Here is a 27,730-nt window from a genome sequence, read left to right on the forward strand (position 1 = left end):
TCTCCTCTCTTTTTACATTTTATGTGTATATGCATGAGTGTACATGTGTGTATTATATAATTATATATTTATATGTATGTGGGAACATGCATGCCACAGTGTGCATGGTAGTCATGGGACAAGGGGACAACATTTGGGAGTTACTGGGAGCATGTTGTTTTCAGAGAGCTTGGATCGACAGCCTTGAGTACCCTAACCCACTGAGCCATCTCACCAGCCCTGTTGATGTGTTTCCTTCCTGCTGCCCAGATTGTAGTTCATCTCACTGAAGACCTGCTTTCCAGGGCATCCATGACAGTGGTAAACGGATGTCCGACTCTAACGATCAATATTTCTACTGCACGAGAGCACTGGCTGGAGGGCATGCTGAGGCATGAGATAGGTAGGGCACCCTTGCACTTACTCACTTGACTGTCAGGAGTTACCTGCTATTCTTTCTTTCAGAGTGGTTTCTTCCTTAGTGATATTTAGTAAAAATTGATGAGATTGTTAAGCTTCACATGAACAACATGTCATTTCAAATTAGAATTTGAGACCACTGTCTTGGGAAGTCATTTCCATCTTTTGGTTTTAGTTCCCCATCTGAAATTGAGGGGATGCATGCTTAGGAAAGACACAGGGAAAAGGGAAAAAGTTACCCTTCTCTAACTAAAGACTCAGAAAGTAGGTAGAATTAACCCATCCCATAGGACCTGCTCCATAACTCACTGTACTAGAGGTTTGCTTTCTGGGAAGGAAAAGTATATTATCTTATTTAAGGGATATTTATTTCTTCCATCTCTTCAGCATGGCTAGGGAAATCCACTTCTCTATAAGGTGGTCCTCTAGCCAGGTAATTGACTGGCCCAAGTAGATCAACTCTAATGTTTTGGGTGGCTTGAAAAGTTAGGTCTCAAAAAAAAAAAAAAAAAAAAAAAAAGAAAAGTTAGGTCTCCACCAATGGCCAAGGATATATTCCATTCTCTTGAACAAGAGGAAATAGCTTTATATTGCGAGTGTAACATCTGGTCCTCTGATAGAGGCTAAAATCCTTTAGGAGATAGGCTATAATTGGGAAATAGATAAGACCCATTGTGGTGGTTTTAACAGGAATGGCTCCCATTGACTCATGTGTTTGAGTGCTTAGCCATAGGAAGTGGCCTTGTTGGAGTAGGTGTGGGCTTTTTTGGAGGAACTGTGTTGGTAGGGGCTGGGCTTTGAGATCTCAGAAGCTCAAGCCATACCCAAAGTGGCATTCTCCTCCTATTGCCTATGGATCCAGATACAGAGCTCTCAGCTCCTTCTCCAGCACCCTGTCTGCTTCCATGCTGCCATACTTCCTACCGTGCTGATAATGGACTGAGCATCTGAAACTGTAAGCCAGCCCCAATTAATTGTTTACCTTTGTAAGAGCTGCCTTGGTCATGGTTTCTCTTCATATCAGTACAAACCCTAAGGCAGAGTTGGTACCAGGAGTGGGGTATTGCTGTGATAGGCCCATGTGGTCTTTGGGACTTTGGATTAGAAAAATAATTTAACGATTTAGGTGGGGCTTATTGGCCATACTAGTAGAAGTATGGAAGACAGTGGTTCTGAGAGTAATTTGAACTGTGGGGACCCAGATCAAGAGATTTCCAAGGAGAATAATGTTTGTAAATGGCCTAGAGACTGTTCTTCTGACCTTTTGGCTAAGAATGTGGCTGCCTTTGTCTGAAAAGTCTACATAAGGCTAAAGTGAAGAGTTTTGGATTAGTTGGGTTGGCAGAGGAAGTTTCAAAATAGCTGAGTATTGATTCTGTTATGTCGTTATTAGTGTTCACTATTGCAAAGATCTATAATGAAAAGGATCAATAAGCAAGGAAAAATAGACAGTCCAAGGAGAAAAGGGACACCAAGAGGTGGAACGACGCCAAGTCCTGTGCCCAGGGAGATAAGTAGACTAGAGAGAGCCTGGTGGTGAATGGATTGGAAGGGAGTGGTGACCTCTGGGCAAGGCCTCCCCTAGCTAAGCTTCAGATTTATAAAAAGGAGTTAATGGAAGTTTAGGGCTGGGTGTGGTGATGCATGCCTTTAATCCCAGCATTCCAGAGGCACAGATGGGTGGATCTCTGAGTTTGAGGCCAGCCTGGTCTACAGATGGAGTTTCAGGGCAGCCAAGTGTAGGCAGTAAAGGAAACCATGAAAACCAGAAAGCTGATGATGATGTATTCGAATGAAGGGGCCACGTGGCATTCTAGCCCCAGCAACCAACAGAACCGGGCAGCTTCAGCCATGTGGTTTTGGCTTTAGAGCCAAGGATAGAAGAGATGGTTTATGGAATCTCCCTCCATGACCAAAGATGGCTGCTGAGGCCAGGCGTGTGGTAGGGGTGTCCCTGCATGGAGGCCCAGAGAGGCCGCTGTGTGAAGCTGTGAAAGGTGAAGGCTGGATTGCCTTGGAGACCCAAGATGTTGGAGATGTCAGAGCCATGGATACCTGTGCAAAACCCACCCCCCACACACACACACACACACACACACACACACACACACACACACACACACACACACACACACACACACACACACCAAAACACACAAAAAAAAAACACACACCCAAAGCAAAAAACAAAAAACAAAAAAAAAAAAAAAAAAAAACAACCCACCACTAACAGGGAGTGGAACCAGCCCAAGAGAGAGGAGTGTGTTGCAGTTAACAAAGCCAAAAGAAGTTGGAGATCTAAAGAACATTTTGACATCAGATATGGAGATTCAGAATTTGGAGTTTTCCTAGCTGGTTTAGAGCCTTGCTCTGGTCCAATCTTTCCTCATTATGTTTCTTTTCCTCACTTTTGGAATGGTAATGTGTACCCTATTGGAAGTATGTGGTCTGCTTTTTCATTTTGAGTTTACAGGGATTACAGTTAAGAGATTGTATGAGTCTCAGAAGAGACCTTGAACTTTGGACTTTTAAACAAGTTTGAGACTGTTACAGACTATGGGGCTTTTACAGTTGGACTGAATACATTTCTGCATTATGTATGGCTACAAGCCTGTGGGGGCAGGGAGTGGAAGGTGGTGGTTTGAGTAGGAATGGCTCCCATAGGCTCCCGTGTTTGAATGCTTGGCCATAGGGAGTGGCACTATTAGGAGGTATAGCTTTGTTGGAGTGGGTGTCATCAGGAGGTGGGATTTGGGGTCTCAGAAACTTAAGCCATACCCAGTGTAACATTCTCTTCCTACCGCCCGTAGCTCTGGATGTAGAACTCTCAGCTCTTCCTCTAGTGCCACGTCTGCCTTCTTGCTGCCATGTTCCCACAGTGACAATAATGGATTAGACCCCTGAACTGTAAGCCAGTCCCAATTAAATGTTTTCTCTTCATAAGATGTATTCTTGGTGTCTCTTCATAGCAATAGGAAGCCTAACTAAGACACCATTCTACCATGAGAATCTAGAAACCCAGTTCCAAAGCTGCTGCCAGAAAGGACTGTGGTCTGGCTATTGCTCAGTCCTCCAATCAGTGTTGTTTGTTTTAGTCTGAGACAAGGAACCAGAGCTAACTTCCGCCATTTCTGGCCTCCAGTCAGGACAGGACCAAGGTTGCCTTCAGCTTATTGTCAGGGACATAAACTTTGCCTTGTTTCCCCCTCCGGTTCTTGTCATCCCCCTCCTGAAGTGGTAACCCTGTCTTTAGGAAATTTGGTGTCTTCATCCTCGGGGGGGCCATTGGTTATGGTGTTTGGGGTGCCTCTCCAGTGGAACTATCTGGGAGATAGTTTCCTTTGCCGGAATGGTTTCCTTTGAAGTTATTGACTTGTTCTTGGATAGAGGTGTGTCTGTGCGATTACGGCTACCAAGGAGTCTGCCTCATGATCCTTCTAAGCAGAGGAAAGATTTCATTCCACCAGGAGCAAGCTGTACTTAGTGCAAAGCTTAAAACTACAGGCCTGAACCGGGGGGAGGCACGACACAGTTGTCAGCCCTCTGTTGTGCTCCAAAGACTTAGTTTCTTTTCTTTGGCCTTCACTGGCTCCAGAGTGATGTACGAAGGAACTGCATTCAGGGACTCTGATGCTGAGGAGTAGCTGGAGTCGCAGGCTGAAATGGCTCCCAGCTGGGCTCACTAGTTGTAACCAGCAACACTGGAAAGGTGTCATCAGGGTCTCTGTTTGATCATCCTCAGCTCCTGAGTGCACACTTGCTGGGAAGGAACCATGAAAGACCTTTTTAAGCCTTGGGATCTTGGAGATTTGCTTGTCTGTCTGTTTGTTTTCTGAGACAAGATCTCATGTAGCCCAAGCAATGAATTTAAAAAATGAATGTTTCTTTGCTTATGATTTTGTAGGTTTCAGCTCCCTGTGGGCTGATGCCTGGAAGGCAGCAGTCATGGTGGGCTCACGTGGCCACAGAACATGGTCAAGGAAGCAGAGGAGGCGATAGGAAGGGTCTCAGTCATGGTGGGCTCACGTGGCCACGGGACATGGTCAAGGAAGCAGAGGAGGCGATAGGAAGGGTCTCACGGTCCCCCTCTCCACACCTCCACTCCACCTACCACCCAGGAGCACCAAGTTGGGGACAAGCCTTTAGCACTTGGGACTCTGAGGAAGAATATTCCAGATAAATGCAAATTTTCTTTGGGAACGGAGCAAAGCAAGAATGACATTTCTTACCATTTATACCTTCTCTTCTCTGCAGGCACACATTACTTTCGGGGTATTAACAACCTTCAGCAACCCTGGAACAGTTGGATTGGCCGCAAAAAACACGAGCTAAAGCCAAACAACCCTACGGAGGAAGGACTGGCGAGCATTCACAGTGTCCTGTTCAGAAAAGACCCCTTTCTGTGGAGGGCCGCCCTCCTGTACTACACAGTCTATCAAGCCAGCCAGATGTCTTTCTGTGAACTCTTCAAAGATATTGGCAGGTTTGTCAAGGACCCAAATACACGATGGGACTATTGTGTAAGAGCCAAGAGGGGATGGACTGACACTTCCCAGCCAGGTAAGAGTGCCTCCGAGGTAGGCCTTCTGACTTTAGTTGTTAGCCAGTGATTTGCAGCATGTTTTCATCCCCGAGTCTGATAATGAAACGGCGTGACTTGAGGGCATCACGTCTCCTGTGAACAGGCTCTTGCTGCATAGCTCACAGTGCCATTTTGTCCACCCCCCCTTGAAACTTTTTTTTTTTCAATTCTTTTTAAACTACCCCATTGTTTAGCCCTGGATGACTTGGAACTTACCATGCACCCTGTGGTGGCTTCAAACTCAGAGAGATCCACCTGCTTCTGCCAGGGAGTGCTGAGATTCCTGTCAGTAGAACTCCACTGACCCAGCAGGATGCTTTCAGACCCATGCTGTAGCCGGGTGGCTCACCCTTGGCTGTTGGCAGACTTGGTTCTCAGATGCATGTTAGCCTCTCGGGAGTAGCGTGCTTGCTGTGAACGTTGATCTGGGCTCGCGGACAGCGTGTTTTTCTTACACTTGACTCTGTACCTATGAGTAGATGTTTGGTGGGAGTTTGAAACTGAGTCTTACTTCATAGCTTAGCCTGGCCTGGAACAAACAGAAATCTCCCTGCCTCAGCCTCCTGAGTGCTGGCATTACAAGCCTAAGCCACCACTCTGCTTAGAGGTAGAACAGGCAAGGGTGACTGTCTTAGCTTCAGGGGCATCGGCAGTGACCAGGCTGGTTCACTACATCCCAGTGCTCAGTGCTCCTCTCCACGTCTTTGCCACATTTGTCGTTTTCATTTTTAAGGCAGCAATTACTACTTCTTATAGTACAGAACAGTGCAGATGTGGAAAGGTATGCCTTTGTGGGTTTGCTTTGCATTACTTGACGACTATGGTGTTAGGCATCTTGTAACTTGCTTAGTTGATCATCTTCAGACTTCTGTGCACTTCTGGTCCTTTTACCCATCCTCTAGGATGCCCTTGTGCACCACCGTCCCAGGGTTGTGCAGTGCTGGGCGTCCAAGCCAGGGCTCCCTCCTGCACGCTAGGCAAGCGCCGCACCAGCCGAGCCACACCCACCACGTGAGGTGCTTGGAGTTTTGAGAAGAGGTCTCAGAGGGTAGCCCTGGCCGACTAGGAACTCCCTGTCGGTGTGGATGAATCTGGGCTCTCCCTCTTGTAAACACTGACCTGGAGCTTTAGCTGGGCGTAGTGCACACGCTGCGGTCCCACTCCCCGGGCTGAGATGGGAAACAGACGTTAGTTCAGAGCCAGCTTGGCTACAGAGAACCAGGTTCATTGACAGGTTTTAAATACAGGTTCTTAGAATTGAACTCAGGTCCTCATGCTTGGGAGGCAAACACTTTACACTTCCTGAGCTTGAAACCTAGTCTCAAAGAAACCCCAATCTGACCCTGGAGAGACATCAGAGGTTAAGAACACTGATTGCTCTTCCTGAATTCAATTCCCAGCAACCACACGGCGGCTCACAAGCATCTGTAATGAGATCTGGAGCCCTCTTCTGGCCTGCAGGCAAGCATGCAGGCAGAACACTGTACATGAATTAATCTTAAAAAACAAAAATCAACCAAACAATATCATATTATTTCACCCAGGATAATCTCCACCCTAAGATCCTTTTGTCTCAGCCTCCCAAATACCTGGGGTCACAGGTATGGCCATAGTGTCCAGGGTCACAGTCCTTATAATGGAGTTAGGGCAGGGCTATTGTTCAAAGTACACCGAGGAAAATAGGACATTCAAACATCCCCACATCGCCATATTGCCCTTGTTAAGACCTCCCTCTCACCCCAGTCCCTCTCCCACCAAGGGTTCACCCTCATGCTCACGTGGGTGTGCGTGGGGTGGTATTTGTATGTCATGGACTTTAAGTACTGGTCTTTAATTTGGAGGAAGTCGTCACTTAAGGAAAAAAAAAAGTTAAAGGGAGTTCTTCAGGCAAAGTACTGGATTCTGTACTATCAGAACTATCTTGTTACTTTCCGGGATCCTACATTTTAAGTTGTGAAGATAACTGAATAAAAGTAAACACGGACCAGGCACGGTGGCCCGTGCTTGATCCCAGCATGAGACAGGGAAGTGAGTCTCTGTGAGTTCAAAGCTAGCCTAGTCTACATAGTGAGTGCAGGACAGCTAAAGTGACACAGTGAGCAAGACCCTATCTCAAATAATAAATACTAGCATATTGTAAATACAAGCTAGTCCATGTTAAAGAGAATGGTTAGCATCTAATTCTATATTTCTATAAACGTTAGACGGCAAACACCGGGGCTAGAAAGGATATTTTAAAATATCCATCAAAAGAGAAAGAAAGTAAACATTGTTCTGGTTCTTCCAGGGTGTTTCAGTAAAGACCAGGTGTACTTGGATGGAATCCTTCAAATCCTTCGATTCAGAGAGTCCATAGACTTTCATCTGCTGACTACCCTGGGCAAGGTGCGTGAACAGTGGGCCAGACTACAGGCCCACATGTATGAAGAAAGCTACTGAAGGCCACGGCTTGTTACTTTGGTGCAGTTGGAACAGGTTTCTTTTGGTGATAACAGAAGGAAGTGTAATCAGTAGGAGACACAGGATTAGACAGTTTGGGAAAATGTTCTTTATTTATATGTTCATCTTTTTCTAAAAAAAATCAGTTTTGGGTTTGTTTTTGGGTTGACTTGTTTGTGAACCAGGATCTCATGGAGCCCAGGAGGGCCTCCAGCTAGCTGCTGAAACTTACTTTTTTCTTTTTTTTTTTTTGAGACAATGTTTCCAGGTGCTAGAATTTTGGGCCTGCACCACAATACCTTTCTTTCCAATGTTTTTCTAAGAGTGGTTGAAAGGAAGCTGTAACTATGACACTTGGAATTTTCGAGCTCTCCTGTGAACAAGTGTATGCGCTAACCTTACCATACCATTTCCAAACAGCTATAATTAATTTAGTGTAAAATTAAAATACAGTACAAATCTCATTACGTGTGGCCATCAAGGTCTCCAGTGACTAGGTACTTTGTCAGTAAATGCTGACATTTGAAAGGAATCCTTTCTAAGCAACATGTCTTAACAGTGGACTTCGAAGATTCCAGAACCAGGGACCAGGAGAGATGATGACTTTGTGGTGTTAGAGCATTTGCTGTTCTTGCAAAGGACCCAAGCTTGGTTCTTAGCACCTCAGGTGGGGTGGCTCCCAGCCACATGGAACTCCAGCTTCAGGGGACCTATGCTTTTTTCCGGCCTTAGCAGGCATGTGCATATGCATCTGCACAGGCACACATACACAAAATAAACCTTTAAAAAATGCACGTGGGGACTGGAGGTAGGTCAGTGGTTAAAGTATTTGCAGCTCTGACCAAGGACCAGACTTGATTCCCAGCACCCACATGGCAGCTCACAACCACTTGTAACTTCAGTTTCAGGGCATCTGAAACCCTCTTCTGATCTCTAAAAGCAGCAGGTACATGCAGGCATACAGGCAAACACTTAAGCACATTCTTGAAAAAGTTAAAAATACGTATATATTTAGGAAGCCCTGTTGCAATCAGACATACTGTCTTCTAGCCCCTGCCACTCCATTTACTGAGCACTGGTAGAGTAAGTTTTAGCATCATTCTCAGTGGTACTAGGAATCTGGGAACAGTTAATAAGCATTGGCTTCACTCAAAGTTACCAGCAGCATTCAGTGCTAACGATAGAAGTGTCTGTCCGCCATGCTCTGGTTTTGGTTTTTTTTTTTTTTTTTTGGTTCTTTTTTTTCGGAGCTGGGGACCGAACCCAGGGCCTTGCGCTTCCTAGGCAAGCGCTCTACCACTGAGCTAAATCCCCAACCCCTTCTGATTTTGTTTTTGAGGCCTGATGTCACTATGTATCCCTGTTGGCCCAGGACTCACTGTATAGACCTGGCTGTCCTTGAACTCCACAGAGCTCAGCCCTTGCTGCCTCACCTGCACCGTGTGTTCTGCCCAGGGCTCCTTCCCTGGCCCCAGGCTTCTGCAGCTCAGTTAGAGTGTAGGGCCTTGCTCTGATCAGACATTGCTTAAAGGATTGTTTGATCTCTCCAAACCACTACAGCACTTCGCTGCCAGCGGAGAGGCTGTCTGGCTTTCTCTTCCTCTGTGTCCGCTGGGCTAGCATGGTTCATTCCCTTCAGCGTGTGCGTGCTCTGCATTCATGGCGTGGCTGCGGCGTGGCTGTCTGGCACAGAGCTGTATCGTCTGGCTTCTCTTAGCTTTTGACATACACTTTTTACTGTGTCTACTCATTTCTTGTCTTTTATCTAAGGGAGAGGGCTTTGACTCTGTCTACCCAGGGCATTGTAAGGTGGTTAATTGGCTCCATGCTATTGTGTCAGGGAACCTGGGGGCCTGAAGAGAGGAAACAGTGGGAGCAGTGACACCCCAGGTCAGGAGTTCACAAGTTCACCTCCTGATACGAGCAGTTTGTGATAAAATTAAATACAGTCGTAACATCAGATTACTGACCACACATTCCTTCACCAAGTTTAATAGTGTTGAAAGGTTTAAAATATTGTGATAAAAATTGCCAAAATACGACAAAGATGTTAAATGAGTCAATGTTGTTTTTAAATGTTGCCCTTTGGGCTGGTGTGCTGGCTCTGCAGGGAGCATGGATGATGGGTCATGCTCTGACCTTCCGGTGGCCTTCAGTGGTGACACCCAGCCCCAGTAAATGAGTCAATGTGGTTTTTAAGTTGCCATGAGATTGATTAAAGCAGGGCTGCCTTCAACCTGCAATTCATAAACCACACAGTATCTTCCAGCTGTGACAGGACAAGATGCACGCGTGTATTTTATCATGTACATCTTAAATGAGTAAGCCGGAAGCTTACTTCTGTTACATTTAGGGGTACAGATAAGTAACCTTGATGATATGAACATTAAAGACCATGAGGATGGAAGCGCAATATGACCACGGTTCCTTCTCAGAAAGACTTCTGCTGACCCTGGGAGAGTGCTGACCCGAAGGCGGGCTACTCTAGATCAGCCATGCCAAGCCAGGCTTATCGGTGCACACCTTTGTCCCGCTCTCAGGAGGCAGAGGCAGGCAGATCTCTGTGGGTTCAAGGCCAGCATGAACTACACAGTGAGTTCTAGGACAGCCAGGGCTACACAGTGAGACCCTATCTCAAAAATAAATAAGATCAGCCTTGATTTGGAATTTAAAGGGAAAAATAGCTTATAGAATTGTAAAAGTTTTTCTCTTCGCAACTAGTTCCCCTTTTCATGGGCTTGTATGCTTTGACATGGGGTATGTGGATACGCAGCCCTGTGTAGACCAGGCTGGCCTTGAACTCACAGAGACCCGCCTGTGTCTGCCTTCCAAGTGCTGGGATTAAAGTGTTTGCCAGCATTCCTGACATCACACCTATTTTTAATGACTCGAATATCTTTACAGTTGCTGATGGAGTGTGGGTCGGGTTGATTATAGACACACACGCAGCCCACCGGTGGCAACACTACTGAGCAGAATGTCGCCTTTGCCATCAACCATTAACTGCTTACCAGTTGGGGGTGGGGCGGGGCTCATGAGCCCTCCCCTCCAGCCTCAGTCATGTGTAGGTCATCGTGGCTGCTGTGAATTCAGCAGACTCAGCGCCCACACCACAGCTATTGCATTCTGACTTCTCTGGGAGAGTGACACAGAGGGCACATTTATGGCTGCTTATTCAAGTGTCACTTACTTCTTGACACTTTGACCGGTTATGAGTGTCTGTATTAGCTACTGCCCACTGCAGAAGGAACTGCTCCGGCCACAGCTGAGAACAGTGTTCGCCTGTGGGCACGGACATGGTTATCTGGGAGGCGATGTGGGAGGAGCCACACCATGGTTATCTGGGAGGTGATGTGGGAGGAGCCACACCATGGTTATCCGGGAGGTGATGTGGGAGGAGCCACACCATGGTTATCCGGGAGGTGATGTGGGAGGAGCCGCACCATGGTTATCTGGGAGGCGTGATGTGGGAGGAGCCACACCATGGTTATCTGGGAGGTGATGTGGGAGGAGCCACACCATGGTTATCTGGGAGGTGATGTGGGAGGAGCCACACCATGGTTATCTGGGAGGTGATGTGGGAGGAGCCGCACCATGGTTATCTGGGAGGTGATGTGGGAGGAGCCACACCATGGTTATCCGGGAGGCGATGTGGGAGGAGCCACACCATGGTTATCTGGGAGGCGATGTGGGAGGAGCCACACCATGGTTATCCGGGAGGCGATGTGGGAGGAGCCACACCATGGTTATCTGGGAGGTGATGTGGGAGGAGCCACACCATGGTTATCTGGGACCATGGTTATCGGGGAGGCGATGTGGGAGGAGCCACACCATGGGTTATCCGGGAGGCGATGTGGGAGGAGCCACACCATGGTTATCTGGGAGGTGATGTGGGAGGAGCCACACCATGGTTATCTGGGAGGTGATGTGGGAGGAGCCACACCATGGTTATCTGGGAGGTGATGTGGGAGGAGCCACACCATGGTTATCTGGGAGGTAATGTGGGAGGAGCCGCACCATGGTTATCTGGGATGGTTATCTGGGGGGTGATGTGGGAGGAGCCACGTCTCCTTTACTAAACAGTAGCAGTAGCTTCCCAGCTAGGACTATGACCTCCTCAACCACAGGCTTCCGGCCAGGTTTACAGTTCCTTCACAGAATTCTTCTGTGCAGAGAGCCTTATCCTGACCAAGAAGGTTGGCCATCCCTTAAGGCTTGCCCGTGCTGCCGCAGTGACACATCTCAGGCTGTGAGGACAGGTTCCTCCTCAGCAGAACACCTCTGCCAGCAGGGAGAGCTCACAATGCTTTTTAAGTGCTTAGAAAATTCCAAGTTAAAGCCAGGGAATGGAACCAATTCTGTCTGCCAGCTTAGTAAACAGAGTCGGGAAGCCAGCACGAGAGCGCTCCTTCTTCAGATTTGATCTCACTAGCTACCTTTTATTTAGATTTAATCAGAGATTTATCTGAGTTTAAAGTCTCTCCTACCTGAGTATGTAGCTTAGTGGTAGAGAACGTGCCCAGCCTGCTCAGGCCAAAGTTGGATTCTCAGGAGCACCAGAAAGGGAAAGTCCACTGTGAGCACGCAGGAAGTCACTGCCCACCGCTCCAAGATGGTGTGAAGTCAGATACAGACTTCATCTTTTATGCTTAGTCATGGGAGGCCATACAAGTAATATTTCATTAATGTAGTAAAGGAAAGTAACCACGCTTGTTTTTGTATTTCGGCAGACCGCATTTTGGTTTTGGTTTTGATGCAGGATCTCACTCTGGTTCAGGCTGGCCCCAAACTCACAGATCCGCCTATCTCTGTCTCCAAGTTCCTGAGTGCTGGGCTGTGTGCTGCCCTCCCTGCCTTAGATGCACATGCTTTCATTCCATGTCCTTGGTCCCCTCCAAATGTAACTTGTAGTTGCAAAAACGATTCCTTTTTTTTAAAAAAGGTATCTTACGAAGATGTGGATCGCTTAAAAGAGTTGGCAGTTACTGAGAACATGCGAGTCCCACATTTCCTTCATGATCACAGCCGGTACATGGAGCACTTGGAGAAGATCATGGAGGTGAACGAGCTGACAGATGCTGAGCTGAAACACCTCATCTAAGCAGCAGAGCCCGCTCCTCGCGGCTGTTAGCAGCTAGGGCACCGGGTACCTGCAGAACGAGAGGAGAGCCGCTGACATCCGCTTGCTGAAGACCAGCTCTCAGGATCCAGCTGAAATTCTAGGTTATGTTAGACCTGAAACTATTTTCCTAAAACACTTCTGTAGGCTGCGGGTGGAAATCATGTCTCTTTTCATTGCGATCTCTCCAGAGACAAACGAGGATTCTGCTGCGATGACTCCAGGATGAGTTGTAGACCTGCGCACCAAGGCCAGCTCTGGACTGGAGGTAGCCAAATCCCGCTCTGCTGTGTAAATGCCAAGGTTCTATTTCCTCTGCTAAACAGTGGGAGTTGTTGTTCTTTGAAATACCCATTTTGTAACACCCCAGAAGGCTAGCAATATCTAAGAGTTCTTATTTTTCTTATTTTAAGTGATATTAAAAGGAGATTGAAAATTTTTTGTTCAGTTCTTATTTTATACATTTTCATCTTACCTTCTCAGCTTATGGAAAAGTATGTATGTGTATCTGTGTGCATGTGTGTGCGTGTGTGTGTATGTGTGTCTGTCTCTGTGTGTGTCAGTATGTGTGTATGTCTGTGTATGTCTCTGTGTGTGTGTCTGTGTATGTATGTCTGTGTGTATATATGTCTCTGTGTGTGTGTCTGTGTGGTACTGAGGATTAGATATGGATGTACTCTGTCACTGATCAATACCCCAAGCCTCTGCTTATCTGTTTGTCTTCCTGTTTATTGAGTACACTGCAATGGCCTGCATGCTGACAGCACATAGGGCTTGTCTGGTTACCTCTGATTGAAACTTTACATTTCAGAAACACGGTTGCCCCTTTTAGTTTAGTCGGGTTTTAAGAGCCTTCCTGGAAGTAGAGCAATGACCGTCCCCTGCAGCGGGGGCCCTGCCTATGAGTTGCTGCTTTCTGTCTTTTACCAAGTACTAAGTCCCTGGAGGATTTACCCACTCAAGCCAAACATGTGGGGAAAGCAAGGCCTCTCCCCGTGTTTGATATATGTCATGAGGAGAGGACAGGCAGGCTAACCTAGAGTAAACCTGGCCATGATCTGGAAAATGACATTTCTGGCCATTTTCTGATAAACACAGCCGTTTCCCAATTCTGGCACAGCTTGAATGTGTGAGAATTCTCTTTTGTGTCCGTTCCCTGCTTGTACATCGAGGCTGGTCATTGGCTCTCCTGCAGCTGAGCACCCAGGAGGGAAGCTGCTGTTACTCAGGGTAGCTGAGGTGATTTCTGTCCAGTGCCTGCTGAAAGTTCATCTCTACCTCAATGTAGGCTGCATATATACATAAGGGTTTATATGATTTTTCTCCTTCACACATGTGGAAGGACTTGCTTCTGATAATAATGTTACAAGTAAGCACAGGGTCTCTTCTAAACAAGACCGAGACCCTCCCTGCCCTCGGGGAGCATCAGCTGATATTGGTCCACAGAGAAGTTTGAGGTGGGGTGGGGTGGGGTGGAGCAGGGTGGCGTCAAAAGCCCTGTGACTACACACAGGGAAGAAGAGACACCAGAGCCAGATGCAGGGAGGCAGATCGACTTTACCTGGGGTGACTCAAGGTAATATAGTTCTGGGAGACTGTCTGTAGGAACATCCATGATGGACAAAGGTCATTGGCTAAATGAAGGCTTAGGGTTCCTGGCGCATACCTCATTGGCACGGGGAAACATTTCAGGAATCTCAGGTGCTAGCGGAATGGGTTCTCATCAGGAGAAGGAAGCTGAACATGTCCTCTCACTAAGGCTAGGTGACTTTCTGCAGGTAGAGGTGGGTGGTAGGGGGATGAGGTCAGAGACAGGGGAGCCCTGCCAACGAAGGGAGGCTGCACTATACACCGAGCTCCGGAAGGCTATCTGGACAATGGTGGGTTTCAACCTTATCAGAGTTTTCCCACACAAGACTACACTTCTCGCCTTTGGCAGTAAAGTAAGGCCCTTTGGAGCATGGAAAACCTATCTCCTAGCTCCATGCCGTAACAGTTGGTGTGAGTCTGCCTATCTGTTTGTCAGGCAGGGGCAGGACTTGATTGACAGGACACTTGCCCTGACCCCTCAAGCTGCCTCCCCTTGCAGGAGATTCCGTGTTTTCAGCCTTGTATAGAGTTCTCTCACTTCATCCTAAAACCCATCCAAGTGATTGAGAAAGACATGCATTTTTTTTTACATTTTTTTCTTTTATTGGATATTTTTAAATTTACATTTTTTTCCTTTTTTTTCCGAGCTGGGGACTGAACCCAGGGTCTTGCGCTTACTAGGTAAGTGCTCTGCCACTGAGCTAAATCCCCAACCCTTTAAATTTACATTTTTAAATGTTGTCCCCTTTCTCAGTTTCCCCTCCAGAAAACCTGCTATCCCATTCTCTATACTCCTGCTTCTATGAGGGTGTTCCCTCACCCACCCACCCATTTCCTCCTACCTCCCCACCCTGATATTACCTACACTGGTGCATCAAGCCTTGACCGGACCATTGATGACTGACAAGCTACATAAGCGGCTAGAGCCATAGGTCCATCCCTGTGTACTCTTGGGATGGTGGGTTAGTCTCTGGGAGCTCTGAGGGATCTGGTTGGTTGATGTTGTTGTTCTTCTTATGGGGTTGCAAACCCTTTCAGTTCCTTCCTTCCTTTCTCTAACTCTACCATTGGGGACCATGTTCTCAGTTCAGTGGTTGGCTGTGAGCATCTGCCTCTGTATTTGTCAGGCTCTGGCAGAGCCTGACGTGCATTATTTATGTTCTGTGAGCTATGCCCTGATGCTTACAAATTCAGCGCTTGCAGGGAATAACACTGCCAATCTCACCTCATAGTTAAACTAGAAAGCCTTCATTTCTCATCGTAGAATAATTTGCAGTGGTTCTGAAGTGAGTGGATCTTCTGTCTCCATCTGATTTGGAAAGGGATTTGCTTTCTCACCTTCTTTAGTGCAAAGGTAAAAAGGATAAAATATAAAAGCATTGTGACCAGCAAAATGAGCTTCAACTTCACTGACTGCCTTTAAGAGTACTCAAAAGTTAACAGCAGCTAAAAGTGATCTCAGAATGGCAAGAGCGTCTGAAGACTGTCACTGTCTGGGCTGGAGAGATGGCTCAGCAGGTAAGAGCACTGACTGCTCTTCCAGAGGCCCTGAGTTCAATTCCTAGCACCCACATGGTGGCTCACAACTAACTGTAATGGGATCTGATGCCCTCTTCTGGTGTGTCTGAAGACAGCTACAGTGTACTTACACACATAATAAATAAATACATTATAAACAAAAAGACTGTCACCGTAAAGCTGAGACTGATGGACCTGCTGGTGACACACCTTTAATCTGGGGACTTTGAGTTCCATGACAGTCAGGAATACATAGTGAGACCCTGTATCAAAACAAAAAATAAGTTGAGCTGGATGATACTTATTCACTTTCCTATATTGGAGTTAAGATCAGTTTTATTTCCTAAAATAGAAAATTTAATAAATAGAAAAAAATTGAAAGGCACTTAGATTGAAGATGTATGAATTTTAATTGCAAAAGGTATTGACCGTAGCTGTTGATTTTGCCTGCTGTAATTCTTTTTATACTTAGCATTGTGTGCACATGCATTTGTGTCTGCACTCTTATGGAGTTAGAGGACATCTTTGTAGAGTGTTCTTTTCTTCACTGTTGGTTCTGGGATCAAACTCGGGTTGCCAGGTTTGCAGAGGCATGTGATGTTACCCACTGAGCAGACTCACGCATGCCTCCTGTTAATTCTAACATAGAACTGGGTCAAATACAGATTTGGATAAACTGTTATGCTTTAATACCAGATGGACTCAAAGTTAAAGTTAGGGGCTGGGAGGAAGGTGGCTCATCACAGTGTTCATCATACAGTCCCGAGGCTCTGGGTGTAATCCCCTAGCACTCCCGTAAAAGAGCCACAGGGCCACTACTCAGCTGGGGAGGCAGAGGCAGGAGGATCTCCTAGGCTTGTGGGCCAGCCAGTCTAGCTGAACTGGTAAACAGCTGAACTGTCTGAAAAGGTAAGCTGTAAGAGATTGATGAAGACCCCCAGCACTGACCTCCGCCTCCACCAGAACACGCAGTTACACAGCACACACACACACACACACACACACACACACACACACACACACACACACACACGCACACACACACACACACACACACACACACACACACACACACACACACACACACACACACACACACACACACGCACACACACACACACACACACACACACACACACACACACACACAGCACACACACACACACACACACACACACACACACACACACACACACATGCACACACACACACCGGGAACATGACTCCGCAATCTTCCTTTATACTCACAGGTTTGGTTTTGTTGTTGTTTTGTTTGGGACCTTTTTTTGGTTTTTGGTTTTTTTTGTATATTTTTGAGATGGTCACATTAGGTAGCCCTGCTGGTCTAGAACTTGCTGTGTATACCAAGCTGGTCTCGAATTCCCAGAAATCTTCCTGCCTATGCTTCCCAAGTGCTGGTGGGAATTAAATGCCAGGGGGCCTGCTCCAGTCTCTATTTTGTGGACCTGACCAGGTAAGAGACTCGGAACTTGTTAACTTGTTAACTCTCTGTGAACCAAAGAGAAAACAAAACAAGAGAAAGAGAATGAAAGAAGTAAAAGAAAATTCACACATGCAGAAAACCATCATTCTGGATGAAGCAGAAAAAAACTCCAACAACCTTTAGTTTTTGTTTTCTTGTATATATCCTTTCTCTAAAAAAAGTTACCTCATACAAATAGGTAAAATCCTCACAGCAGGATAATTGGTTACATGATTTTCTAAACACTTTTACATTCTAATAAGTTCATAGCAAGTTTCAGGCTATAGTTCAGGTCAAAGACTGAAGACTTAAAGAATAACAACAGCATTATTTTGTTCCTGTTTTGTTTTTAACAGTAGGATTGTTTACATGTCTTTCCATTAAACCTAGTATCTCACTAAACATTAATTATCTGTTACTAGCCCCCCATAAATTCATTATAAGTTTAAAGCAATAATTTTTATGTCACAAGTTAGTATGGTTGTGTCAAGACAAATCATCTGCCAAGTGTTATTAATTCTGAAGTTTTGTATAAATAAACTAGTCAACATTTTATTTTTTGTTTTGCACCTAAAAGAAATTGTCTAATCCCAGTTTATTACCTTTAGTTACCTGATTGTGGCCTCACGGCTAAGATAGAAAGAAAGTTTTCCCTGGTTGTAAATTTATTCCAAGCCTGTTTTACTTTCCTAGTGCAATTAGCTCATGGCCCATGAAGGTGTACAGAGACCTATATGCACCTTTGATTCTATAGAGGGCTCTAAATTACTTGTATAAATTTAGGAATTCTATAAAATCATTATTAGAAATTATGAGGTCATCAATGTAACTACACAGCATTATGACATAAGAGTACATCTTCATGTGGGTCTTCAGAAAATCTACCCAATAGGGTGGGCTAATGGCCTGGCATCATTAGGTTATATAGCAATGGCAGGAAAGGCCTATCAGCAGCAAGAAGCCATCCTGCGATGAGATCTCTGAAGGCCCTGCAACTCAGAGTTTACCCATTGCGGCCATGTAAAACAGTGGGCCACCTCCAGGAAACTCACTGGCATTCCTTAGTCTTTCTTAGATGGCTCCTGACAATTAAAGACGTGCTACCATGCCCACCTATGCTTTTTAAAACTTGCTAAAAGTTGAAACTGCTTGTTTTACCTTTAGGCATTTGTATGTAGCTATAAAAAAAGTAATAATGGGGGTTAGAGGTTAGGCTCAGTGGTTAAGAGCACTGTCTGAACTTCCAGAGGACCCAGTTTTGTTCTTTAACTCCAGCTCTAGTGGATCTGATGACCTCTCCAGGCCTCTTCAGGCACTGCACACACACAGTGCACAGACACAAGCACAGGCAAAACACCCAGATACAAAAGATAAAAACATTTCTAAAGAAGTAGCACCCAGTTCTCAAAAGGAATATGTGAATTGTATGTACAAAAGTTTCTCAGTTTTGAGAATATTTTTTTAAAGATTTATTTATTTCATGTATGTGAGTACACTGTAACTGTCTTCAGACACACCAGAAGAGGGCATCAGATCCTATTACAGATGGTTGTGAGTCACCATGTGGTTGCTGGGAATTGTACTCAGGACCTTTGGAAGAGCAGTCAGTGCTCTTAACCACTGAGCCATCTCTCCAACCCAGTTTTGAGAACATATTGATGGTTTATTCTAGCACTTCTTTTTAAAAGGATCTTTTAATGTTTATAATTTCTATATACAACAATGCGGATTTTAAGTTACATTCACTGAGTTTTAAATGCTTTTATATTTGAGAGTATACAATGAAATGTGATCATATCTAACTCCCCATTTCTCCCTTCAACTTGCTCCATGTGTTGTCCTCCAACTTGCCCCCACTCAACTTCATATCACTTCATACCTTTTTAAAATTTATTTATTTTAATAGGGTCTGACCGTGTAGCTTTTACTGTCCTAGAACTTGCTGTATAGACCAGGCTGGCCTCAAACTCAGAGGTCCACCTGCTCTGCCTCCCAAGTGCTGGAACTAAAAACATCACCACCATGTTTGCTTGCTTGCTTGCTTGTTGCTTGCTTGCTTGTTGCTTGCTTGTTTGTTGCTTGCTTGTTTGTTGCTTGCTTGTTTGTTGCTTGCTTGCTTGTTGCTTGCTTGCTTGTTGTTTGCTTGCTTGCTTGCTTGTTGTTTGCTTGCTTGTTGTTTTGACTCACTAAATCTAGTTAGTGCTGCCCATGGGTATGTGGGCATGGGGCCGTCTACTGGAGCATAGGGAAACAACGGTGGCCCCATCCTCAACAAAGAATGATTCTCGGCCCCCAAGTAGCTGCCAGCTGCCAGTAGCACTTCAGTAAGGAGATTGTGTGCCCTATCTATGTCAAGATTTAGGCTGGCTTGTTCTTCTGCAGGTAAGCACGACTGCTGTGCTCATGAATGCAGTCGCCCTATCACGCCTAGAAGCCAGTCAGCATTACACAGTGCCCTTCCTCATCTCTCCCCCTCCTCATCCAGGGTGTCCCCTGAGCCTTGGTGGTGGTGGTCCTACAGATATCCTGTGTAGTGCTGAGCACTTTGGTCGGGTGTACATCTCTCCATTGACTGATGCCCACCGATAAAAGAAGTTTCTCTGACCAGGGTTAAGAGCAGCCCAGAAATATGGGTATAAATATAAATATTTGGAAGGAAATTTGACAGCGATCATTTAGCGAAATAACAATAGCAAGTTTGGATCTATGACCTCTCCAGTCATGGGCTTTGGACCAGGGTGAAATTCCTCCCTTGCAGCAGGCCTTAGATCTAATGAAGTAGTTAATTACCCGACAAGTCAGTGGCATTTCTTTTTGTTTTGTTTTGAACAGTTGGAAGGACATCAGTAAACCTTATTTTGTGTCTTATTGAGAAGCATTACATATGTCTCTTAGTTTTCATTTATTTACTTGTTCTCTCATACTATACATCTGTCTCAGTTAGGCTTTTACTGCTGTGAACAGACACCACGACCAAGGCAAGTCTTATAAGGAAAACATTTAATTGGGGCTGGCTTACAGTTTCAGAGGTTCAGTCCATTATCATCAAGACAGGATCAGGGCAGTATCTAGGCAGGCATGGTGCAGGAAGAGCTGAGAGTTCTACATCTTCATCTGAAGGCTGCTAGAGGAAGACTGCCTTCCAGGCAGCTAGGGTGAGGGTCTTAAGCCCATACCCACAGTGACACACCTACTCCAACAAGGCCCAATAGTGCCACTTCCGGGGCCAAGCATAGACAAACCATCACAACATCCTAACTGAATTTTCTCCTCCTTCCACTCCTCCCAGTCCACCTCCCCAACTAGTCCTTCCTCCATTTCCATTCAGACATCCCAGGGATATCAGCTGAACACAGTATAACAAGTTACAATAAGAGTGGGCACAAGCCGGCATCAAGGTTGAATGAGCCAACCCAGTGAGGAAAAAGGTCTCAAGAACAGGTAAAAGTCAGAGGCACACTATAGTACTGCTGTCAGGAGTCCCACAAGAATGTCGAGCTATACAGCCATAACATATATACGGAGGACCCAGCACAGACCTGTGTGTGCTCCATCATTGTCGCTTCAGTCTCCCTCAGTCCTTGTGAGTCCTGCCTAGTTGATTGTGGGCCATGTTCTCCTGGTATTCTTGACCACTCTGGCTCGTACAACTCCTCCCTCTCCTTCCGTGTGGCTCGTCAAGCTCAAGCTAACACACAACGCAGCTTCTCTGATGAAGCTCTTCTTGCCTAGTTACAGAAGATGGCCAGTTCAGGCTCTATATCCCCCATTGCTGGGGATTAGATTTGTGCTTACAAGGGAATTCGCATGTTGCGCCCGTGGGTCCCTGATAATAGTTGGTCTTTTGACTGGTCAATAAAGAGCCAGTAGCCAACGGCTGGACAAGACAGAGGCGGGACTTTGAGGATTCCTGGAGAGGAAACACAGGACAGGGAGAAGGAGAATCGCCAGGGCAGAAGGGAAGAAGAGAATACAAACATGAGAGCTGTCGAAGACTGAGCACCAACCATGTAAGAATCCAGGAAAAGCAGCCCCAGGGGCCACTCCCCTATTGGGTCTGGGGTAGCAGGGATAAAGGATAGATTTTAGAAAGTAATCGGAGGGGAATGTGTTATGTTGAGGTTCAGGAGTGGCCCAGCCATTGCGCTAGTTAAGACATACTAAAAATAAGCCAGTGTGTGTGTGTCTTTCATTTGTGAATCCAGAGCTCTCTGGCATGTGCAGAGCGGTTCACGTACCTGAGGGGGCGTAGAGCAGTTTAAATATTTACCGCTACACCCCATTACTAGGAGTCCTCCCTAAGGTCACCCTCCTAGATTCCAGGGAGTTTCCACTGCACTAGGATTCTTTTTCTTTTCTTTTCTTTTTTTTTTTTTAAAAGATTTATTTATTATATAAGTACACTTGTAGCTGCCTTCAGACACACCAGAAGAGGGCATCAGATCTCATTACAGATGGTTGTGAGCCACCATGTGGTTGCTGGGATTTGAACTCAGGACCTCTGGAAGAGCAGCCAGTGCTCTTAACCACTGAGCCATCTCTCCAGCCCCTGCACTAGGTTTCTATGTTGCTCCTTGTACCATACTTTCTGGCTATTTTATTTAAATTACATTTTAGTGTAAATTTTAGTGTAAATTTTAGTAGCGCGTGCACACACACACACACACACGGGCACATGAGCACACATCTCTGTATAAATATTTGTTTGGATTTTTTTTTTTTTTTTTACATTTGGGACCGAGCCCAAGCTGGTGCACATGCGTACAGGGGAATTACCCTAGGAGTGGGTCCTCACTTGTATTTATGAACACCTGGAAAAACCCTGAGGGCTCTGACTGGTTGGCGTGCTGGCCGACTTTCAGTCATCATCTGGTCCTTGAAAGAGACCCAGACCCTAGTACCTTTTCAGTTATGCAGCCAGTCTTACAACAAATAGCGTTGGTGAAGTTCCTGGCAGGTTTAGGGGTGGTAATGCCATCCGGCTGGAGATGAAGTTGTGTTACGTCCACAGTGTGGGCAAGAGGGCAGCAGTGCTCTTTCCCTCGGTGTTGTGTGGCTGTTGTCCATGGAGGCAGAAGAGGGGTGTAGGATGCCCCAGAATTAGAGTTACATACAGTTGTAAGTCACTGTGTGTGCTGGGAATCGAACCTGGGCCTTCTGAAAGAGCCAGCTATCTCTCCAGCCCCAACCTCACTTCAACATAAAGATACAGTTAGGTATCTACGTGTGGCTGTGTGCATGAGTGCAGGTGTCCTCAAAGACCAGAGCTTCTGGATCTCTCCAGAGTTGGAATTGCAGACACGTGTGAACTGCCCAACGTGGACGTTCAGAACTGAGCTGAGTCCTCTGAAAAAGTGGCACGTGCTCCTTCACTGCTGCGCCGTTTCCCCTGTCTGTCTCCAAATCGAATTACATTTAGTTAATTTATTTTGAGACAGGATCTCTCTAGTTAGCCCTGGCTGGCTTGGAACTTGCTATGTAGATCATTCTGACCTTGAACTCCGAGAGTTCAAGAATTCAGAGAGATGAACTGTTTCTGCCTCCTGAATGCTGGGATTAAGGCATAAGCACAACACCTGACTAAAATTTTATTTTACTTATTCTGTGTGTCTGAATATGCCTGCCTGCATGTATGTATGTACAACATACATGTGTGGTGTGCCTGATGCCCATGGAGCTCAGAAGAGGGCATGGGTTCCCTGTGGCTATGAGCCACTGTGTACATGCTGGGAATCAAACCCCAGTTTTCTGCAAAACAAGTATTCTTAACCATGCTGAGGCAACTCCAGCCCACCCTCTGTAGTAGGGTTGTCGTCTCTGCAACCTTTATGGGCTGCAGGAAGACGACCTGAAGGAGGCGAGAAGGTGGCTTGGTTCAACCTGACCCAGTAGCCTGTGTTTGTTCACGAGTCTGACTCGAGTGGTGTATTTAAGTACAGTATAGTTTGGTGGTAACTAACTCAGTCCCATGTATGACAAAGTGTGCTTAAGTCTCTCTGAGGACAGAGCAGATGTGTCTATCAAAACTATTTGTGAAGTCCATAAAGATGGGTTCTGCAGATTGACTGAGAAAAACAAACGTTCTAAAAGGGTCTCCATGAGGGCCCGATGCTGGCCCCCACGGAGGGTCCCACAGATGGTGAGCTCGCCAGGCTAGAAAGCACACGTGCCCCAGGCTTCTGGGTGGGTAACAGGGGTTGCACTCCTTCCCTTGAAGGAACAATCTTATGTGCTATAATTCCAGGCTCTCTAGTCCTAGTGGTAGAGCAAAGACCCCGTCAGGACCTCCTGCCCTGGGTCTTTACTTTAAGACTTTCTATGTGGCGATTGGAGAAGTGGCTCACTTGTTCAAGAGTGTGTGCTGCACACCTTCAATCCCGGCAGTCGGAAGGCAGAGGCCAGCCTGGTCTCCAGAGTGAGCTCCAGGATACACAGAGCTACACAGAGAAACCATCCTGAAAACCCAAAACAAAGAGTGTGGACAGTTTTGACCCAACAACAACCACCCCCAGCTTCTCTATTTGTGGCACGAACCCTGACCTTTGCCATAGCCAGTCTTCTTTTTCCTTTTTCTTTTTTCTTTTTTTTTTTTTTGGAGCTGGGGACCGAACCCAGGGCCTTGCGCTTCCTAGGCAAGCGCTCTACCACTGAGCTAAATCCCCAACCCACCATAGCCAGTCTTCACTACGGGCCCTTGGCTGAGCTGTGATTATGCAACATGAGGTAGGAATTTACAGATGTGTTTGGGCTACAGCTTACTACTCGGTCTACTGCTTCCCTTGGGTTTATTTCCCGCCCTTTTCTGAGTTAGCCCCTCTGTGAAGACCTTGACTCCTGGCCATAGATAGAGTGCAGCGCAGATGTACAAATGTCTTCACTGTTACAGGGAGCTCCACCCTCAAGTCAGTGAATGAGGACGGGACGTGAATGTGCACATTTCTTTCTTTTCTGGCTTTTCAAGATGGGGTCTTTCTGGGTGCCCTTAGTTGTCCCGGAGCTCACTCCGTAGAGCAGGTTGTTTTACTTTTTGAGACAAGATCTCACTTGGCAGCCGGGCCAGTTGGTCTTCCTTCTTGGTGCTGGGACTGAAGGCATGTGCCACCATGGTCAGCTCTTTTGTTCTTGTGTCATAGAATGGAATCTACATAAAACGAGGGCTGGCAGGCTGCGTAGTAACAGTAGTGCCAGCCAAGCCACACTTACGAGGCAGCAAGTACTTGATACTACGAGGTCCCTTTCAGACTGTTAATTTTTAAAAGCCAAGAGCATAACAGCATGTCAGGCCATTTGTATATAAGCAGCCCGGGCTGCAGATGCAGTTCAGTCTGCAAGAGCTTGTCTTGCAAGCATCAGGATTCACATGAAAAGCCAAGCATAGTGTTGTGTCCTTGTAATTCCAGTGCTGGGGAAATGAGACAGGAGAGCGCGTGCGCGCAAATACACACACACACACACACACACACACACACACATCTCCTATATACACTGGCATAGTGGCAAATGCTTTTAATCTTAGCACTTGGGAAACAGAGGCAGGCAGATGTCTATGACTTTAAAGCCAGCCTGTCTACATAGCCAGCTCTAGGCCAGGCCAGACAGAGCTATATAGTCAGACCTGTCTCAAAATGAAACAAAACATCCTATATATTATGTTGATGGCATATGAGATCTTTTCTTTAAAAATAAAGGTCTTGCTGCTTGGCCTGGGCCAGCTGTGAACTCGGCAATCCTTCTGCATCAGTCTCTTCCAGCTGGGACTGGAGACATGTGCATACACTTAAGTCTACATGAGATATTTCTGAAAAACTTCAATGCAAACTGGTAAGCCAACTGGAATTGGGGTGAATAAAAGGAGTATGTAGCATTTAGACTTGTCTGTAATAATAATAATGACTACATTTAAAAAATAAAACAAATTTTATTATCCCAAAGCACAGAGAAGGGTGAAGCCTTAAGCTCGTGGAGAATGAGTTACCACACCATGGAGGGCAAACGCCGTGGCAGTGCCCCAGAGTGCTTCTTCTGAGTCTCTCGTCACCTCCCAGTGCAGGCGGCCTAGGAAGGCACCCACAGACACAAGTGACCATCAGGGGACAGGACATGGTGCCGTGTGGGCAGCTGCACCGGGGAGCCCACCTGCTCTGCGGTGGTCACTCGGCACCAGGAGGCAGTGAGGTGCCCGTCCCTCGCTCTCGGTGGCTCTGTCCTTTGGTCTGCGGATGGTGCTGAGGATGCCACCATCAGCTGTCACTTTGAGTCTGAGCTCTCATGAGACTTGGAAGCCTTGTGCTTGCGTTTCTTCTTCTTTTTCTTCTCCTTCTTCCGTTTCTTGTGCTTCTCTTTCTTCTTCCGTTTCTTGTGCTTCTCTCTGTCGCCCGAGGAGCTGCTGCCATCGTCGTCTGAGGTGGAGTCCTCCAGCAACTGCTTCAACTGCTGGATCCTACACAGACCCCAGAACAACCATTCACTGGAGCAGCACGGAGTAGGGAATCGCGGGCAACTGCCTCGCTAAGACAACCCCTTTCATTGTCCTGAATATCCATGCTTGCTCCCCAGGCCCTCGGGACTCCTAGCAAATCACACGTACGGAGCCAGCCCACGTTCACAGGACTGCGGCTTCTCAAGATCTACAATACAGCCGGTTAGAGACAGACTTTCTGTTCTCTGTGACGGGGTCCATGTATTCCAGGCCTCAGCTCAGACCCAGCCAGGAATGACCTTGACCTTCTAATCCTCCTCCCTCCCCTAGTGATGGTGGTATAGGTGTGCAACATAATATCTGGTATATGCAATACTGGGATCAAACCCAACCCAGACTTCATACATGCTACCAGCTGAACCACAACTCCCTTCCTTAATCTTGTCTAAAAACAAAATTAACAAAAACTCAGACTTTCAGTGATACTGAACGTAGTCTGAGCCCCAGAGAGTCAGCCATGCAAGGTGTCATAGCATACGAGGGGTCACCTTAGCCCTCCAGAGACTGAGGCCAGCTTGGCCTACATGCTGAGACACTGTAGCCACACACACACACACACGCGCGCACACACACACACACACACACACACGCACACACACACACGCACAGTGTGATTGTTCACAACTCAAGGCAGGCCCACTGCTTAGTTAGGAACTGTAGTAGAGCTGGCCTGCTCATAACCCCGGCATCGGTCTTGCTCCCAGTGCTGTTTACAACACCGCAGTTTCAGACTTCAAGGGGACACTCACTGGTAGCGATCGATGGGCAGCCTTACCTTACGTCCTTTTCATGTCTTTTATTCTCTCGAATGATGTCATACATGGGATCTTCATGTGCCTTAAGGGTTACAGAGGGTCACAGGCTGGTTAGTTACTGTGGATTGCTTACTATGTAAAAATTAGACCTCTATGTATGGAAACCATATTTGATGCAGATTTTGTTGTTGTTGAATTTGTCACTCCTCTTTATTCAAACCTGGACCTCCTTCAAGCTGGCAATGGAGCTCAGACTGGCCTTGAAATTTTAATCATCCCTTCCTGGCCTCCTGAGTGCCGAGATTACGGTCAGCTTCCTGTGGCTTGATGACAGATTGATCAGCATCTGTGTCTTTTCTCAACCATGTAAGATCTTACTACATAGCTCAGGCTGGCTTTGAACTTGCTGCGGTGCTGCAGGTGTGGAAGTCTTGACCCTCGGCTTCCACCCCTGCAGTGCTGGATCACCACTGCGTCCAGCTCATCTCGAGACAAGGCCTCACTCTGCTATCCAGGATGGCCGCACACTATGTTGATCCTGCTTCAGTCTCCAAAGTGCTGGGATCTCAAACAGAAACCACGGCACCTACTGTATGTACAATGTATTGTAATCCATTTAAAAGTCTGTAATAGTTTGGCTTTTGGAGACAGGGTCTCACTACATTTTGAAACAGTTACTGGATAACCTTCTAACTCACTATGTAAACCAAGCTGCCTCCTAACTCTGGGCAATCTTCCTGCTTCAGCCTTTTGAATATGGAGATCACAGCTGTGTGCCACTATACTCAGACTTTATTGCTGTAAATATGTTAAGGGCACAAAACACTTCTCCAAACAGAATATACAGGAAATAATTGAACATTATTTCCAGGGTCTGGAGAGAGCACTCAGTGGGTAAGAGCACTGACTGCTCTTTCAGAGGTCCCAGCAACCATATGGTGGCTCACAACCATCTGTAATGGGATATGGCACTCTCTTTTGGTGTGTCTGCAGACAGATACAGTGTACTCACATATGTTAAAACAAACGAACCTTTAAAGAACGGCTCTAACTTATGGCAATTCTGCTTCTGTGCTAGGATTCCAGGCAGGAGACACCACCGTTGAGGCTGGTAAGCACACAGGTGCTTACAAACATGGGACTCCCTTGCTTTGGGCTGCGATTTGCCAGCCTATACACATGCCCTGCTCTAGAAAATGAAGCAAGGTCCTCTTCCTGCTTATGACCTCCCAGCACACAGATTCTGTAAGACAGTCTTACTTGCCTGTCTCCCGAGTGCTGGGATTAAAGGCACACAGCACTATGCCTGGCCCCTGAGTGATCTGTTTGGGAGAATCCTTAGTTACTATCTTATGCCTGTTCACAA

The 27,730-nt window shown here is 46.4% G+C and overlaps 2 protein-coding genes across 7 annotated transcripts in view; one reads left to right on the top strand and one right to left on the bottom strand.

Annotated features, from left to right (window-relative positions):
- The window catches only part of Kiaa0895 (KIAA0895 ortholog), a 31,449-nt gene extending 18,471 nt beyond the window's left edge, over positions 1-12,978 (top strand). For 4 of the 5 annotated variants that reach the window (XM_032911595.1, XM_032911600.1, XM_032911596.1 and 1 more), the window contains 4 exons: positions 250-382; positions 4,654-4,959; positions 7,269-7,366; positions 12,363-12,978. In XM_032911595.1, coding sequence (XP_032767486.1) covers positions 250-382; positions 4,654-4,959; positions 7,269-7,366; positions 12,363-12,521 — 696 coding nt within the window. In that variant the 3' untranslated portion in view covers positions 12,522-12,978. The remainder of the gene's footprint in view (positions 1-249; positions 383-4,653; positions 4,960-7,268; positions 7,367-12,362) is intronic. The other variant, XM_032911597.1, reaches the window with a different exon arrangement.
- Positions 12,979-16,298: 3,320 nt separating this feature from the next.
- Positions 16,299-27,730, bottom strand: part of Rp9 (RP9 pre-mRNA splicing factor) — a 30,515-nt gene continuing 19,083 nt past the window's right edge. Inside the window, exons 5-6 of one of the 2 annotated variants that reach the window (XM_032911602.1) lie at positions 26,385-26,446; positions 16,299-16,440 (exon numbers count right to left, since the gene is read on the bottom strand). In XM_032911602.1, the coding sequence (XP_032767493.1) occupies positions 16,362-16,440; positions 26,385-26,446 (141 nt within the window). In that variant the 3' untranslated portion in view covers positions 16,299-16,361. Of the gene's footprint in view, positions 16,441-25,028; positions 25,571-26,384; positions 26,447-27,730 lie in introns of those variants that run through there. The other variant, XM_032911601.1, reaches the window with a different exon arrangement.

This window comes from Rattus rattus, chromosome 8, assembly GCF_011064425.1.
Source record: "Rattus rattus isolate New Zealand chromosome 8, Rrattus_CSIRO_v1, whole genome shotgun sequence".
In the NCBI taxonomy this organism is placed as follows: Eukaryota; Metazoa; Chordata; class Mammalia; order Rodentia; family Muridae; genus Rattus; species Rattus rattus.